Genomic DNA, 12,826 nt, shown 5'->3' with positions numbered 1-12,826 from the left:
CCCCCCCCCCAATCCACAGCACCCTGGTCTGGTCAGCCCTGCTGGAGGGGACCCCCAGCTGCTCTCATCATGACCAGGCTGGAGCGAGTCAGGCCCTGGCATGGGCTGGAGGGAATGGGAAGGGCTGGGGCTCCAACGCTGTGCCTGGTGGCCTGGCCATGCCCCCTTCCCCACCACCCTGAAGGTCCCCCCTGACTCTTTCCCCCACTTGAATGGCAGGCCCCTCCCCCCCAACCCTCCCACCCACCCAGAGTCCTGGCAGTTCAGATTTCAAAAGAAGTGGGAAGCCACTGCTGTCCCACAGGGAGCCCCACACCCTTGCCCTGGCCCAGCTGAAGGGGAGGAGGCACATGCTGCCTGCCTCAGATGCCTGCGGCCAGGCTGCCAACAACCATGAAAAAACCCTTGTCCCCGCCATAAACAGGGTCAATCATCAAAGGAGTGGGGCTGTGAGAAGAGGGGCCAATTTATCAGCTCCAGAAGCTCAAACCCTGAGGAAAGCCCCATCAGTTCATAGATTCATAGAGTCGGAAGGGACCTCAGTGGGCCATCTAGTCCAACCCACTGCCCCTGGCAGTCAAGAAAAGAGTCACCAACCCTGGGGTCAGGTGATCCTAGCCAGGTGCCTGGCCAGTCTCTTCTTGAGATGGGGTGAGCACTACCTCCCTTGGGAGCCCATTCCAGATTCTGGCAACCCTGACCGTGAAGAACTTTTTCCTAATGTTCAGCCTAAGCCTTCTCTCTAGTAGCTTATGGCCATTGTTCCTTGTCGTTCCAGGAGGTGCCTTGGTGAACAGATTGTCACCTACTTCATGCTGCTCTCCCCTCATGAATTTGTATGCCACCACAAGGTCCCCTCTCAGCCTTCTCTTGGAGAGGCTGAAGAGGTTAAGGTCCCTTACCCTCTCCTCATAGGGCCTTCCCTGCAGGCCTCTAATCAGGCGAGTGGCCCTTCTTTGGACCCTCTCCAGGTTGTCCGCATCCCGCTTGAACTGTGGCATCCAGAACTGGACACAGTACTGCAGCTGAGGTCTGACCAGCCCTTGGGGCAGTGGCGGCAGGACCCGGCTCACTGATGGGCCCAGCCCCGCGGTGGTTAGCAGCTCCCCTCCCCTTACTGCCAGCTGGGGCCTGCAGGCCGGCCCTGCCCACCTTGCCTCGCCGCTGCCCCGCCACCGCCACTGCCACTGCTGCGGAGCGTGGAGCAGGTGCCTTGGGCCAGATAAAATGGCTTGGTGGGCCGCATGGCGGCCCGCGGGCCATATGTTGGACAAGCCTGCCCTGAAACAAACTAGGTAGCACAGCCCAGAGTTAACCCTCACCTGAAATGGTGTAATTTTGAGATGCTCAGGGGCCTCTTAGCATGAGTTAACGAGCTTTAATATGCAGAACTCAAATTTTCAGTGCCTTTAGTATGGTCTAAGTGTAACATGTAACTTCACCCTTACAATCCTCTCCTCCCCAACCCACCTAAGCCTATGATCCACACCCAGACTAGGAGGCACACTACAAGCAATGTTTCAAATCCTTTTCCTCTAGCTGGCTTTCCATCTGTTTGGCACAAAATCTGTTTCTTTCATAATGCCCCGCTGAAGACAGGTCTTTTTCCAGTGAAGTGGCATATTATGCATTAAGTATTCACTATTCAGGCATCAGATTAAAAATTCCTTTAGCCATTAATGCTCATACAAAACACCTCTCAAACAACAGCATTAGTGAAAGTAACCATGAGTTAAAATGGAGACACTGATTGTCTTTGGTGCTGTATTAACCCCAAAATTAAGACTCTAATCTTTCTGTATTTAGTCCCTGCCACGTACATTTCCTAAAGTTCCAAATTAATTCCAGTGTCACCAAGACAAGGTGTGCTCTGTCTGCAGCTGTTCTGGCCTTGGATGGCTTCCAGGCTAAAAACAAAGTCTGAAGGGCAAGTGAAAGGCAGTCTCTTTGGGCCCTTGTACACGTGACGGGTTTAGTTCTTCAGGGTTGCATTCTGTGCTCCCTCAATTGAGACGGTTTTATTTTTCCATCACTGTTTACACATCATGGGTCTTAAATCTCATGAACTGCTCAGTGTGCTATTCATAGTAAATTACTGCAGGAAGTGCCTCATAACAATCCGCCTTGCTGTTCTCTTCATACTAAATTACAGCACGGGGAGACACACACTGCTAATCCCAGCTATAGACTGGTGATGTCTATAGCTCAGAGCTTGCTGATATATACAGATGACCGAAAGTGGTGGGATTTAATTAATTTAATTAAGTGTCATTTCATTAATTTAAATAACTTTATTAACTTTTACGCATATTTTTACAACTATTTTTAATACAAAAAATTAAAAATTTTATATCGATATTTTTAAATTTTCCATTCTTATTTTGTTCTTATTATTTTCATTCCTATCTTTTACTTTTTGGTTGATTTTTATTTTGGTTCATTATTCAGCCTCTTGTGGCTTAGGTGGTAGAACACAACAGCTTTAGGTATAAGTGTGAACTGGTTCTCCCTTCTGCCAGCTGGTTTAGTGTGAATCACAGCCATACCTCTTTCAGGGTCCAGTAAGACACACAGGTCCTTTATTTGGAGTTTTCCTTCAACACAGCAAGCTTGGGCCTTTCTGCCCACTGTCCTCAACAAAGAAAATCAAAAGCAAATAACATTGTCTCTTTCAGTTCAGGCCATAAACATTCTCCATTTTCTTCCAGCAACAACCACCTCTTTCAGCATCCCCTTTTCCCTCAGCTAGTGCCCTTTTCCCTCAGCATTTAGATTTCTAAATGCTCCCACATGGGAATCTGCCCAGGAATATCTGACTCCCTCCAGCTGTACCCCATTGCCAAGCAGGGGTGGCAGCCCCTTCTGGATCCATAAAAGGTCTCTGTGCCTTCTTATAAGATGCCCAGGATCTGACTTTCTATATTTCCTAGTAACAAGTACCTCCATTTTTAATGCATTTACCTTCACCACAGTTCATTTTGTGGGGAAGAGAAGTGCTATCACCTCCTTTTTTACAGCTGGAGAACTGAGGCACAAAGGGACTTATCCAAGGTTATACCAGAAGTCTATACGAAAGCAGGCCTTGGACCCAAATTGTTGCAGTCTAAGCTGGTGCTGAAGCCAGACCATCATTCTTTCCTGGTTCAAGACCTACCATAGACCTGTTTCTCACAATTTGCTTTGTTTTGTGTGATAATTCCAAATCCACCTCTGGATCAAAAGTAAATTTATATTACACCTTCCTAGGCTCATAGCCTAGGCAGTCCCACTAGATGAGCTCCACTCAACCAATCAAAAGAGGTCCTATTGCATCCGTGCTCTTCATTACCCTGCTGACAAAATAACAACCTCAGATCCTCTTGCAAACACAGAACTGAGAGGGGAATAAATACCAACAAGTCTTACACTACTTTAGGAAGATGGCAGAGGACTCTGACAGAATCATAGAAAATTAGGTCATCTAGTTCAACCCCCTGCTCAAGGCATGATCATTTGTATCACAGCATACAAGTCCTTGTCTAGCCTATTCCTAAAACTACACAATCAACCCTTTCACAAAACTACAAGGCACAGCACCCTAACATGCCACAGATAAGGCAGAAGGACAACAGCATTAAGTGTCCTGTTGCTGCGAAGGTTGTTAGTACACTTGAGAGATCCAAGGAAACAGGCCATGCCCCTCCATGACAGAAGAAGGTAACCCCAACAGTCCATACCAATCTGACCAGGTGGTAAAAATCCTTCCTGATCCCAAATGTGGATTAGTCTCATCCTGAGAAAAAGGGCAAGACCCTCTAACCAGGGACCTTTAAGCATAGCTACTCCTAGATCATACCTGAGCAATGTTTATTCTACCTTTTCTTCAAAACCTCCCATGATGGAGACTCCACAACTTCTGTTGGCAATCTATTCTAGCGCCTCACTGTTCTAATAGTGAAGAAGTTTGAAAGGCACTCGGGAAGCACTGGAAAAGCTCTGGAATATTCAGGAGGTCCTATCCAGACAATATTTCTAATCTTGCCTTAACCTTGAACTGTTCCTGGTCACCCTGAGAACTTCTGTGAATTGCACAGGGATAGCTTCCATTGGAAGGCTGGCACATGTGAATTTCATAGGTTTTTTCTCTTTTACCTGTCGGGCTGTAGGAGACATACACTCTCTGCTCTCAACAGAGACATTGCTGGTGCCCGGGCAGAGGTTCTGGCTGGGGACTCGGCGACCATAAAATGCAGACAGGATGCTAATGGAGGTCTTGTGGGGACAGATGATAACCAGTTGCTCCCCATCACAGGCATGGGTTGTGTGGTTCTTCAGCACCTTCCGAAGGTAACCTGGTAACACAGGAGGTTATTAGGGCTGGGTAAAAAGCAATGAGAGCTAACTTAGCCAGTTGGAGAAGCAGCAAAGTTTGGATACAGAAAGGTTCATAAATGAATGAGTTTAAGCTAAGAGATCCAGATTGGGACTGTCAAGGTTTTGGTAAAATTACAAAACTATTAAAGAAACAATATAGGAGAGTGCATAGATGCATAGAGCTTAAGGACTGTTGTGGAAAGGCAACTTTGGTGTCTGCCACTTTAAGAGGCTTGAACAGGCTGTGCAGCAGTGGCAGGGGTGACTAGGTTTAATGACTGAAGCAATCACTTGACCACAAGAGGGCTCCCGGATTGACGGATAAGGATGGGCGGCCTCGGTATAAACCCAGGCCCTCAGAGCTGAGCGGGGAGTTGCTGTAGGGAGGCCACTGGAGTAACACTGCCTAGCTAGAGATCTGCTGTTCCCAGAACACCTGGAGGTTAAGGGTAGAAACTATGGGGATGGAGGAGGTTTCTGGTCCTGGGGTATTACCTGAAACTACACCCTGCTAGGGATGGATGGGGTGGTGGGACTGCCTGTGGTGGGGTGGCCCCAAGGAAATGTCACACCTGTGCCTCTGTTGTAAAAGGCGAGTATGGGGCACCATACAGCCTCAGCCCCCATGACCTGGTGGGTTATCCCATAGATGGGACAGGTGAGGGGTCCCAGTCATGGCATCAGACACCTGAGGCCCACAGAGGGTAAGGCCTACTAGCTCCACTGAGGGGGTATGTGAGAATGAGTAGGCTGCATAAAGTAAGGTCCGTATGGGGGGCCTGAAGGACTGCACATGGGCTGCATAGAGTAGGGTCTGTGTGGGGCTTGAAGGACTGCACATAGGCCAACCTGAGCAGAAAGTGAGTGAGCCCAGTGAGGGCAGAACAGCAGGCCCAGGAGGGGTCCAGAAAAACTATGTGGCACAGTGTTTGGAGGGGCTCAAAGAAGGCAAACCTGCTAAAGAGAGGGTGAGCAGCTCAATAATGTACTCAAAATAATCTCGACTGGCCCATGATTGGGCTAGAACCAGACAGTTGAAGGTCCAGGGTGCCTGTGAAGGACAGCCAGAGGCTAGAGGCCTGAAGTCCTGACTGGCCTAGAGGCAAGACCAGTGCCTGTGTGTCCAAAGGTCCCAGAGGGGGCCACTGCTGAAAGGGAAAAGGGCTTAGGGAGTTTTGCAGCCCAGAATGAGGGCGGAGTTTAGACCACCTGAGAGGGAGGAATCCAGGTGGGGTCCGAATGTCAGGCAGGCATAAAGTGAGCCCCATTGTGGGGCCAGAACCATCTAGTGATGCCATCTGCAAGGCATGGGAAATGGTGTAGGGATGGTACAGAGCCATGTATTATGCCCTTGGCATTGGGCAGTAAATGTGCAGGCTCCTGTCTATAAACAACTTCCAAAGTTACATCAAAGGCATAGCAGGAAAGGTGGGCAGGCCAATGGTTGGACCAGCCACAAGACGGCCCTCTATCACAACTATCATGAACATTTAGTCTAATATCTTGCATAACATAGGTGAGAGAATTGTACCCAGTATTCTAAGCAAGAAACCCAAATATTTCGGATTGAAGTACATCTTAAAGAAAAATATCCAGTCTCAACTTAAAAACTCCAAGGCCACTTGTACATGTGATGGAGGTTTAGTTCTCCAGGGTTGCATTCTATGCATCCTGTAACAGGGAACCCTAGCCCTGTTATCAAGAAACAGGGTGGTTCTTTTAAATCCAGAACCTTCCAGGCACAGCCGGCCGATCAAGTAGGGGTTAAGGCTCAGGCCCTGCCAGCCGGTCAGGTGACAGGAAGGGGAAGGCCAGAACCCTATAAACGGTGAGTGGAGAAGGTCAGAGAGGCAGCAGAGAGGGGGATTCCCAATAACCACAGTGCCACAGCAGCAGCCTGTTTTGGAAGAATACGCCACACTGTGAACCAGAAACATTATCATCTAAAGTAAGCAGGCATGTTGCCTCTCTTATTTCTTTATTATTATTTTTGCATTATATGGCCATAGAAGCCTGTGGTTTGTGTTGGTAGCTGGTGGTTTGTGGCTGAGGCTGTAGGGGTAGAGGAGGCCTCATTAGCGCCAAGGGGCACCGTGATAAGGGGCTCAAGAAGCCCTGTGGTACTAGAGTTTTTGAGAGCTAAAGCCTTGGAGTCAAGCCCTAATTAGTGGGGGTTTTTGACTGACAGGCCTAGCTAGAGAGAGAAGGGGTAAGCCCACAGCAGCTGAGACCCCGACATAAAAAAGAATTTATAAAACCATCTGCAAGACTTGGGCTGCGGTGTAGGGGAGGAACGGAGCCACAGATAGCACCCCCTGGCATCAGGGCAAGAAATGGGCAGCCTCCTGCCTAATTAAGATAATTAATTAATTAACAACAAGGCATGGCAGGCAAGAAGGCAGGCGGTTGGCCCAGAAACAGGTGGGTGGGCCAAAGGCAAATCAGCCCTGAGAAGGTCCCGTTACACCCCCTAACTTGAAATGGTGGGTTTTATATTTCCATCACTCATCGGTTTTAAATCTCATAAAATGCTCAGTGCACTATTCACAGTAAATTACTACAGAGAGCACCGCTTAACAAACCACCCCGCAGATCTCTTCATGTTAAATTACAGCAGGGGATGCTGCACACCGCTAATCTCTGCTACAGACTGATGATGTATATAGCTCACAGCTTGCTGAAATGTACAGATGATCGAGAGTGATCAAGAGACTGACTCCTGCTGCCAGGCCTTTACCCCAAGGAAGAAGAGGGAAGAGCTAGGACAAAAGTGGACACCGCGCTCCCATACTGTTCAGCTAGGGGCTGGATGAAGGTTGCACTGGCCCCAAGGCTCACTGCACTAGGGTCATCATCCCCCCTGGATATCTGCAAAAGTTACAAAGCCCTTGCAGCACCAGTAGAGCCAGCAGAGCTGCCAGCTCCTGCAAGTGAGAAAGAAATGTGACCAGCTACTATCCCTAAGAAGAATCGCAAAATAGTTTCTGCGGGAGACTCCCTCCTGAGGGGGACAGAGGGAGCTATCTGCTGCCCTGATCCCTTAGCCCGGGAGGTCTACTGTCTCCCAGGGGCCCATATCTGGGAGGTAGCTGAGAGGATCCCAAAACTTATCTGGCCCTCCAACCACTATCCCATGCTCCTTATCCATGTGGGCATAAATTACATGGCTTGGAGCAATCCCATCCAGGTCATGAATGACTATAGAGCTCTGGGAGCAGGGCTCAGGGGTTGGGGGCACAGATTTTTTTTCCTCAGTCCTTCCAGTTACAGGTCACGGGCTGAAAAGGGAGACAAATTGAAATAGTGAACAGAAGACTGTGACATTGGTGCCATCATGAAGGCTTTGGCTTCTATGAGCACAGTCTGCACTTCAGAGAGAGAGGCAGCGGCCTGTTGGGAAGGGATGGCCTCCACCTCACTCCACTGGGGAAGAAGCTCTTTTCAGCCAGAATGGTTGGTCTGCTTGACCGGGCTCTAAATTAAGCTGGCTGGGGGATGGGCGGACAACCACCAGTGCAAGTTCACCAAGCATCAACCACTAAATCAGCAGGTTAGGCTGCTCAAGGGAACCCATCACTAGCTCAGCCCAGGAACAGAGATTCTCCAGGAGTGTAAGGAAATCTAAGGGCTCCAACGGCACACTTACTTGCCTCTATATAAATGCGAGGAGCTTGGGGTCCTTCAGGAGGAACTGGTCCTTCTTCTAACCAGAAACGACTACAATCTCATAGGGATAACAGACACCTGGTGGGACTTCTCCTATGGGACCATGGGTATAGATGGCTATACCCTGTACAGGAGAGATCATGCTGAGAAAAGGGGAGGTGGCGTAGCTCTCTATGTGAAGGAGCAGTACATTTCCCTACAAGCGGAGTATAGCACCCACGGAAGACGATGGGAGACCCTCTGGGTTAGAATACGAGGGGAACATGAATGGGATACAATGGTAGGAGTCTACTACAGACGTCCAAATCAGAAACAAGAGCTGGACCATAAATTCACTAGGGAACTGGCTGAGGCTGCACACACTCAGTGCATGTTTGTCATGGGAGACTTCAACTACACGGGCATCTCATTGGAAGAGCACTCAGCCAAATCTGATCAGTCACAGAGCTTCCTCACATGCGTGGATGAGCACTACCTGTTTCAAGAAGTTTATGAGCCAACAAGAAGTAAGGCGCTGCTGGACCTGGTACTGGCCAAAGGGGATGAACTAGTCAGTAACCTAAGAATCGAAGGGAAACTGGGTGACAGTGACCATGAACTGATGATCACTTTTACAATCCTTCACAAAGCTGGCAAGTCAGTCAGCAATGCAGAAGTCCTTGAGTTCAGAAAAGCCTACTTTCATAAGCTCAGGAGGCTTGCTCTCAAGGCCCTAAGAGGCCATGATTTGACAGGGAGGGAAGTTCAAGATGAGTGGTTGCTCGTTAAGAAGTGATCCTAAAAGCACAAGGGAAGTCCATTCCAGCCCATAGGAAAGGTAGTAAAAGGGCTCTGCAAGCCCTTTGGCTTAACAGGAACTTATGGACCTCCTACATCTAAAAAAAGAGCTTCTTCCCCAGTGGAGTGAGGTGGCTCTGGGCATTTCTTTGCTATGGTTATATACACTATCTAGCTCACGTACCAGTAGCAAACTAGTCAGGGAAGCATATAACCCATAGTGGAATAACCCCCACGGGTTTATTTTGTTTCTCAGACAGGTTTTGCAACTCCCAGTGAACTCCACGGTGCTGCAGCCAAACTGCTATTGGTGCCTGAGCTAGTTTAAACCTGCCTTTGTGTAGCAGTGTGGCATCCCCAGAAGTTGCTGTAAGCCCCTGGTGGCCCCAAAAATTCCCTTTTTGCCCTGCTTGCTCTGGGAACAGTCTCCCCTTCACTTTCCTGTCACACCTTGATGTCTTTTATGGTTTTATGAATAAAAAAGGGATGCTGCGCCAGGGCTTCCCAGACCTGGTTTTGTGCTAATGACCACTTGGTGGCCGTGGTCCTTTGCCTTATGGACTAATAGCATGGCTCCATGCCTCCTCTACACCATGCCCCATGCCTTGCAGATAGCATCATTGTGGATGTTCTTTTTGTCACATGTCTACACTCCCACAGACCTCTGGGCCTTCAGACTGCTCCGTCTCTCATACAACTCCACTTGAGTCTCCAGGCTCCTCAGTCCTTCACTCAGCCACTTTCTGGGCTGCCACACTCCTTGGCTCCTCCCTCAACTCCCCTTTGGGCTTCCAGATCCCTTGGTCCCTTCCTGGGTCCTCAGACCTCTTGGCCTCTCAGTCAGCCCCCCTCTGGGCTGCCAGACCCTTTGGTCTCTCATGTGGCCCCTCTCTAGGCCTCACTATTCCCAGCCACTCGCTGGACCACTGGACCCTTCTGGTCTTACCACATTATTTCTGGCCCCTTGCTGGGCCACTGGACCCTCCTGGTCCCATTCACTCCCAGCCCCTTCCTAGGCCTCTGGACCATCTGGTTCTGCCTGTGCTTTTATTTCAGGTTTTGCTCCCCTAGTCTTTCCCCACCTTAGAGTTATCCACAAGGCAACAGGGGCTGGGGCTTTAGGGGATCTTAGACTCTCTCTTTCCTGGGGTTTGGCCCTGGTGGCACTTTCTAGGGGCTGCTACACCATGGGCAGTCCCACCGTCATGACCCCAAACCCCAGTAGGATGCAGTTTTTGGTCATACCCAGGACCAACTTAGGGCCTGGCCACTGTCCCCAGACCCATGTTGTCCCTGGCTAACAACCCTATCTATGAGCTCCTTGACCCCTTACTGATGTCACCCTTTTGGGCTCCCTTGACCCCAGCTCTCTCTGTTTCTGAGCCCTGATCTCCCTGGTTCTCATACAACCGCTTTCTGGGATCAGCTTTCTCTTTCCTCTGCCCCTGGTTCTCCTACCTCTGGGCCCCCTGGTCTTGGCACTGTTGGAGCCTCCTCTACATCCAGTGGCCCTGTCCCAGCCATAGTCATTCCTGGCTTCAGTTTCTCCAACCACTTCCTCTTCAGCTGTGGCCACACATGGACCTTCAGCCTCTCCTAGGCCCTGGCCCAGTGTTGGGCCAGTTGAAAACTCCAGGCTTTCTGTGGCTCTGGCAGTCTCCTGCTGCCGTTATCTCTGGCCTCTCTGGGCCCTGGGCCCACTAGCAGGCCAGAGATTCTCTGGGTCACTCCCTTCAGCACCTTCTCTTCTGGGCCCTCCTACTCTTCAGATAGCTCTGGTTTGGCCATCTTCATTTTGGGCTGCCCTCCTCCTGAGTCAAGTGATTCCCCCCGGAGTCAGGTGACTCCCTCTATCAGGTCTAGCCTCATCTGCTGGTTTCTTGGGTCAGCTGACTCCAATCAGTCCTGGCCCGCACCTGCCAACAGCTTCACAGGCAGCTTGACCTCCTAAAGTGGCAGGCACCCCAAGTGTCCTGCCACACTTTGATATGCTTGTGTTACTCTGAAGCAACTGCTGGATAGATGTAACCTTATTAAAGGGCCTCAGTTTGGAGCCCTAGAAACAGGTAGATGTTTTAGTTTATACAACTGCTTGGAAACTGCCAGCATTTGTAATCTATCTAGTGCCCTTGTGGCACAACGCACTGGCTTGTAAAGAATCTGAGATCAGATAAGTAGGGGACTGAAGAGACAACATATTTGACTGTGGGAAGAGAGGAGAGCCAGGTATTACTTTACGCAGAGCTCCGTCAAAATCTCTTCCAGGTTTTTCTATATGGAGGCCCTCCCACTAAAAATGGAACTCCATCCTAACCCTGAGGAGAGCATCCACAGGAAATGGTCTGTCCATGGAGACTTAAAGTCTGACAAGTCAGTAGTAATTTCTCTAGTCAGTAGAATTACACCCAGCTGTGACACAAGAACTAAGCCTTTCACATATTAGCTTCTTCCCCTACTCTTTTTACTCTGATCCAGCCCTTTATAGCATGAAATATGATGAACCCACTGTCTGACATGAAAACTTCTAGCAGAGGGCTTCCCCTGCTAGAAGTACATGGCTTTTGTTGTTGTTGTTGTTGGTGGTGGTGGTGGTCCTTAGACCAACATGGCTACAACCTACACCCCTGTGGCTTTTTTTTAAGTATTTTCACAAATCAATTAACAGAGCAATACTGGGTCTATTGGGAATAAATGAAGCAGCAAGAAGACAAAGCTAAAAAACCATCTCTCTGTTATGAAATAGACCAAGGAATCAACTTTATGGACAAGGCTCAGAGATCACACACATATATGGCATTTCTCAGACAAATCCTTTCCTATCGGTGCCATCACACTACACCTCAGGCATTAGAGCAGCTGTCTCACTCAGATAAAAGAGGAAAGAAAATCAGAGCAAGTTCCTCCCAGCTCAAGGCACTATATATATATATAGCTAATATATTAGTTGAATAGCACAGACTGACCTAATGAAGGATCCATGTGAAAAGGTTCCCTCCTAGACTCCTTTAGGGCTTAGGTCTGCACCACTGAAACCAGTGGAAGTGCGATTGGATTCTCAGAGAATCCCAAAGCAGCAAAAGCTGCAAGGCTTCATTAAGTAAGACATGGTTACAACACAGCATTGGGATCTATTTCCAGTTCCCTTTTCAGTGCACACTTCAGCCTGGGTGCATCCTGGCACCCACGGATATGGCCAGACTTATCCAGAGAGGCCCTTTGGGTGAGCCTTTTCTTATCCATGACACAATATTCAACAGACACACATACTCCCTATTCTTGTCGGCACAGTGTCACGGGCAAGCACCCCCAGGGACTGCCCAATTTGCAACTAGGGTGAGCCCATCCTTCCTTGTAGCAAAGTGGGCTTAAATTCGGTAGCAAGGCCTCTTGGTTACCATGGAAACCTGAGGCTTCAGCCAGAAAATCCTACAGCCAATGCAGCTGAGAGACAGAGGTGTGTGGGCTGAGGAGGGTCTTAGTGACAGGCTGCCCCACAACCACAGGGGTCTTGGCCTGTAACCTATATTCAAGATCCTATTAGGGCAAAGACTTCTCTGGTGCTGCTTGTCCAAGAGTTAAGCAGTGGGCCAGCTTGAAGAAGAAGAGACTGGGCAATGCATAGCCTTTAGTCCAGTGAAGTTTAGAACCTAGGGCTCCTGCTCCCTGGCTTACAGCCCTAACCACTAAATTATTGGGCTAACACAGGGGTGGGAAAAATATAGCCCACTGGCCAGATCCAGCCCACCAACTGATTGTACCTGGACCATGGTGGCCAGCTGTCAATTGATTGGATCTGGTCGCCCCCATCAATGCCTGTGACGGGTGCAGAGATCCTACCTCAGGAACACAGCTGGGTATTCGTATCCCTCCGCTGTTTCCACCATGTGAGGCGGGCCAGTAGGGGGTGCTCCTGTGTCGAGCCGCCCACCTCCCTGTGCCCGACCACCTTCCAGGCTCCGAATGCCTCCCTAGGGGCGCCTTATGTCCAGCCGACCCCTCTCCCGGAGCACACTCGCTAGTCTGGGGGTAA

At 49.5% G+C, this 12,826-nt stretch overlaps 1 protein-coding gene across 1 annotated transcript in view; it reads right to left on the bottom strand.

Annotated features, from left to right (window-relative positions):
• The window catches only part of LOC109300508 (protein eva-1 homolog C-like), a 53,098-nt gene that overhangs the window by 19,717 nt on the left and 20,555 nt on the right, over nt 1–12,826 (bottom strand). Inside the window, exon 2 of the mRNA XM_019521169.1 lies at nt 4,132–4,331. Within this exon, the coding sequence (XP_019376714.1) occupies nt 4,132–4,331 (200 nt within the window). The remainder of the gene's footprint in view (nt 1–4,131; nt 4,332–12,826) is intronic.

The sequence above is a fragment of the Gavialis gangeticus genome, unplaced genomic scaffold (assembly GCF_001723915.1).
Source record: "Gavialis gangeticus isolate Ggan-Ray unplaced genomic scaffold, GavGan_comp1, whole genome shotgun sequence".
NCBI classification, from domain to species: Eukaryota; Metazoa; Chordata; order Crocodylia; family Gavialidae; genus Gavialis; species Gavialis gangeticus.
The sequence above is the reverse complement of the archived record's forward strand: the minus strand, read 5'-3'. Positions and strand labels throughout refer to the sequence as shown.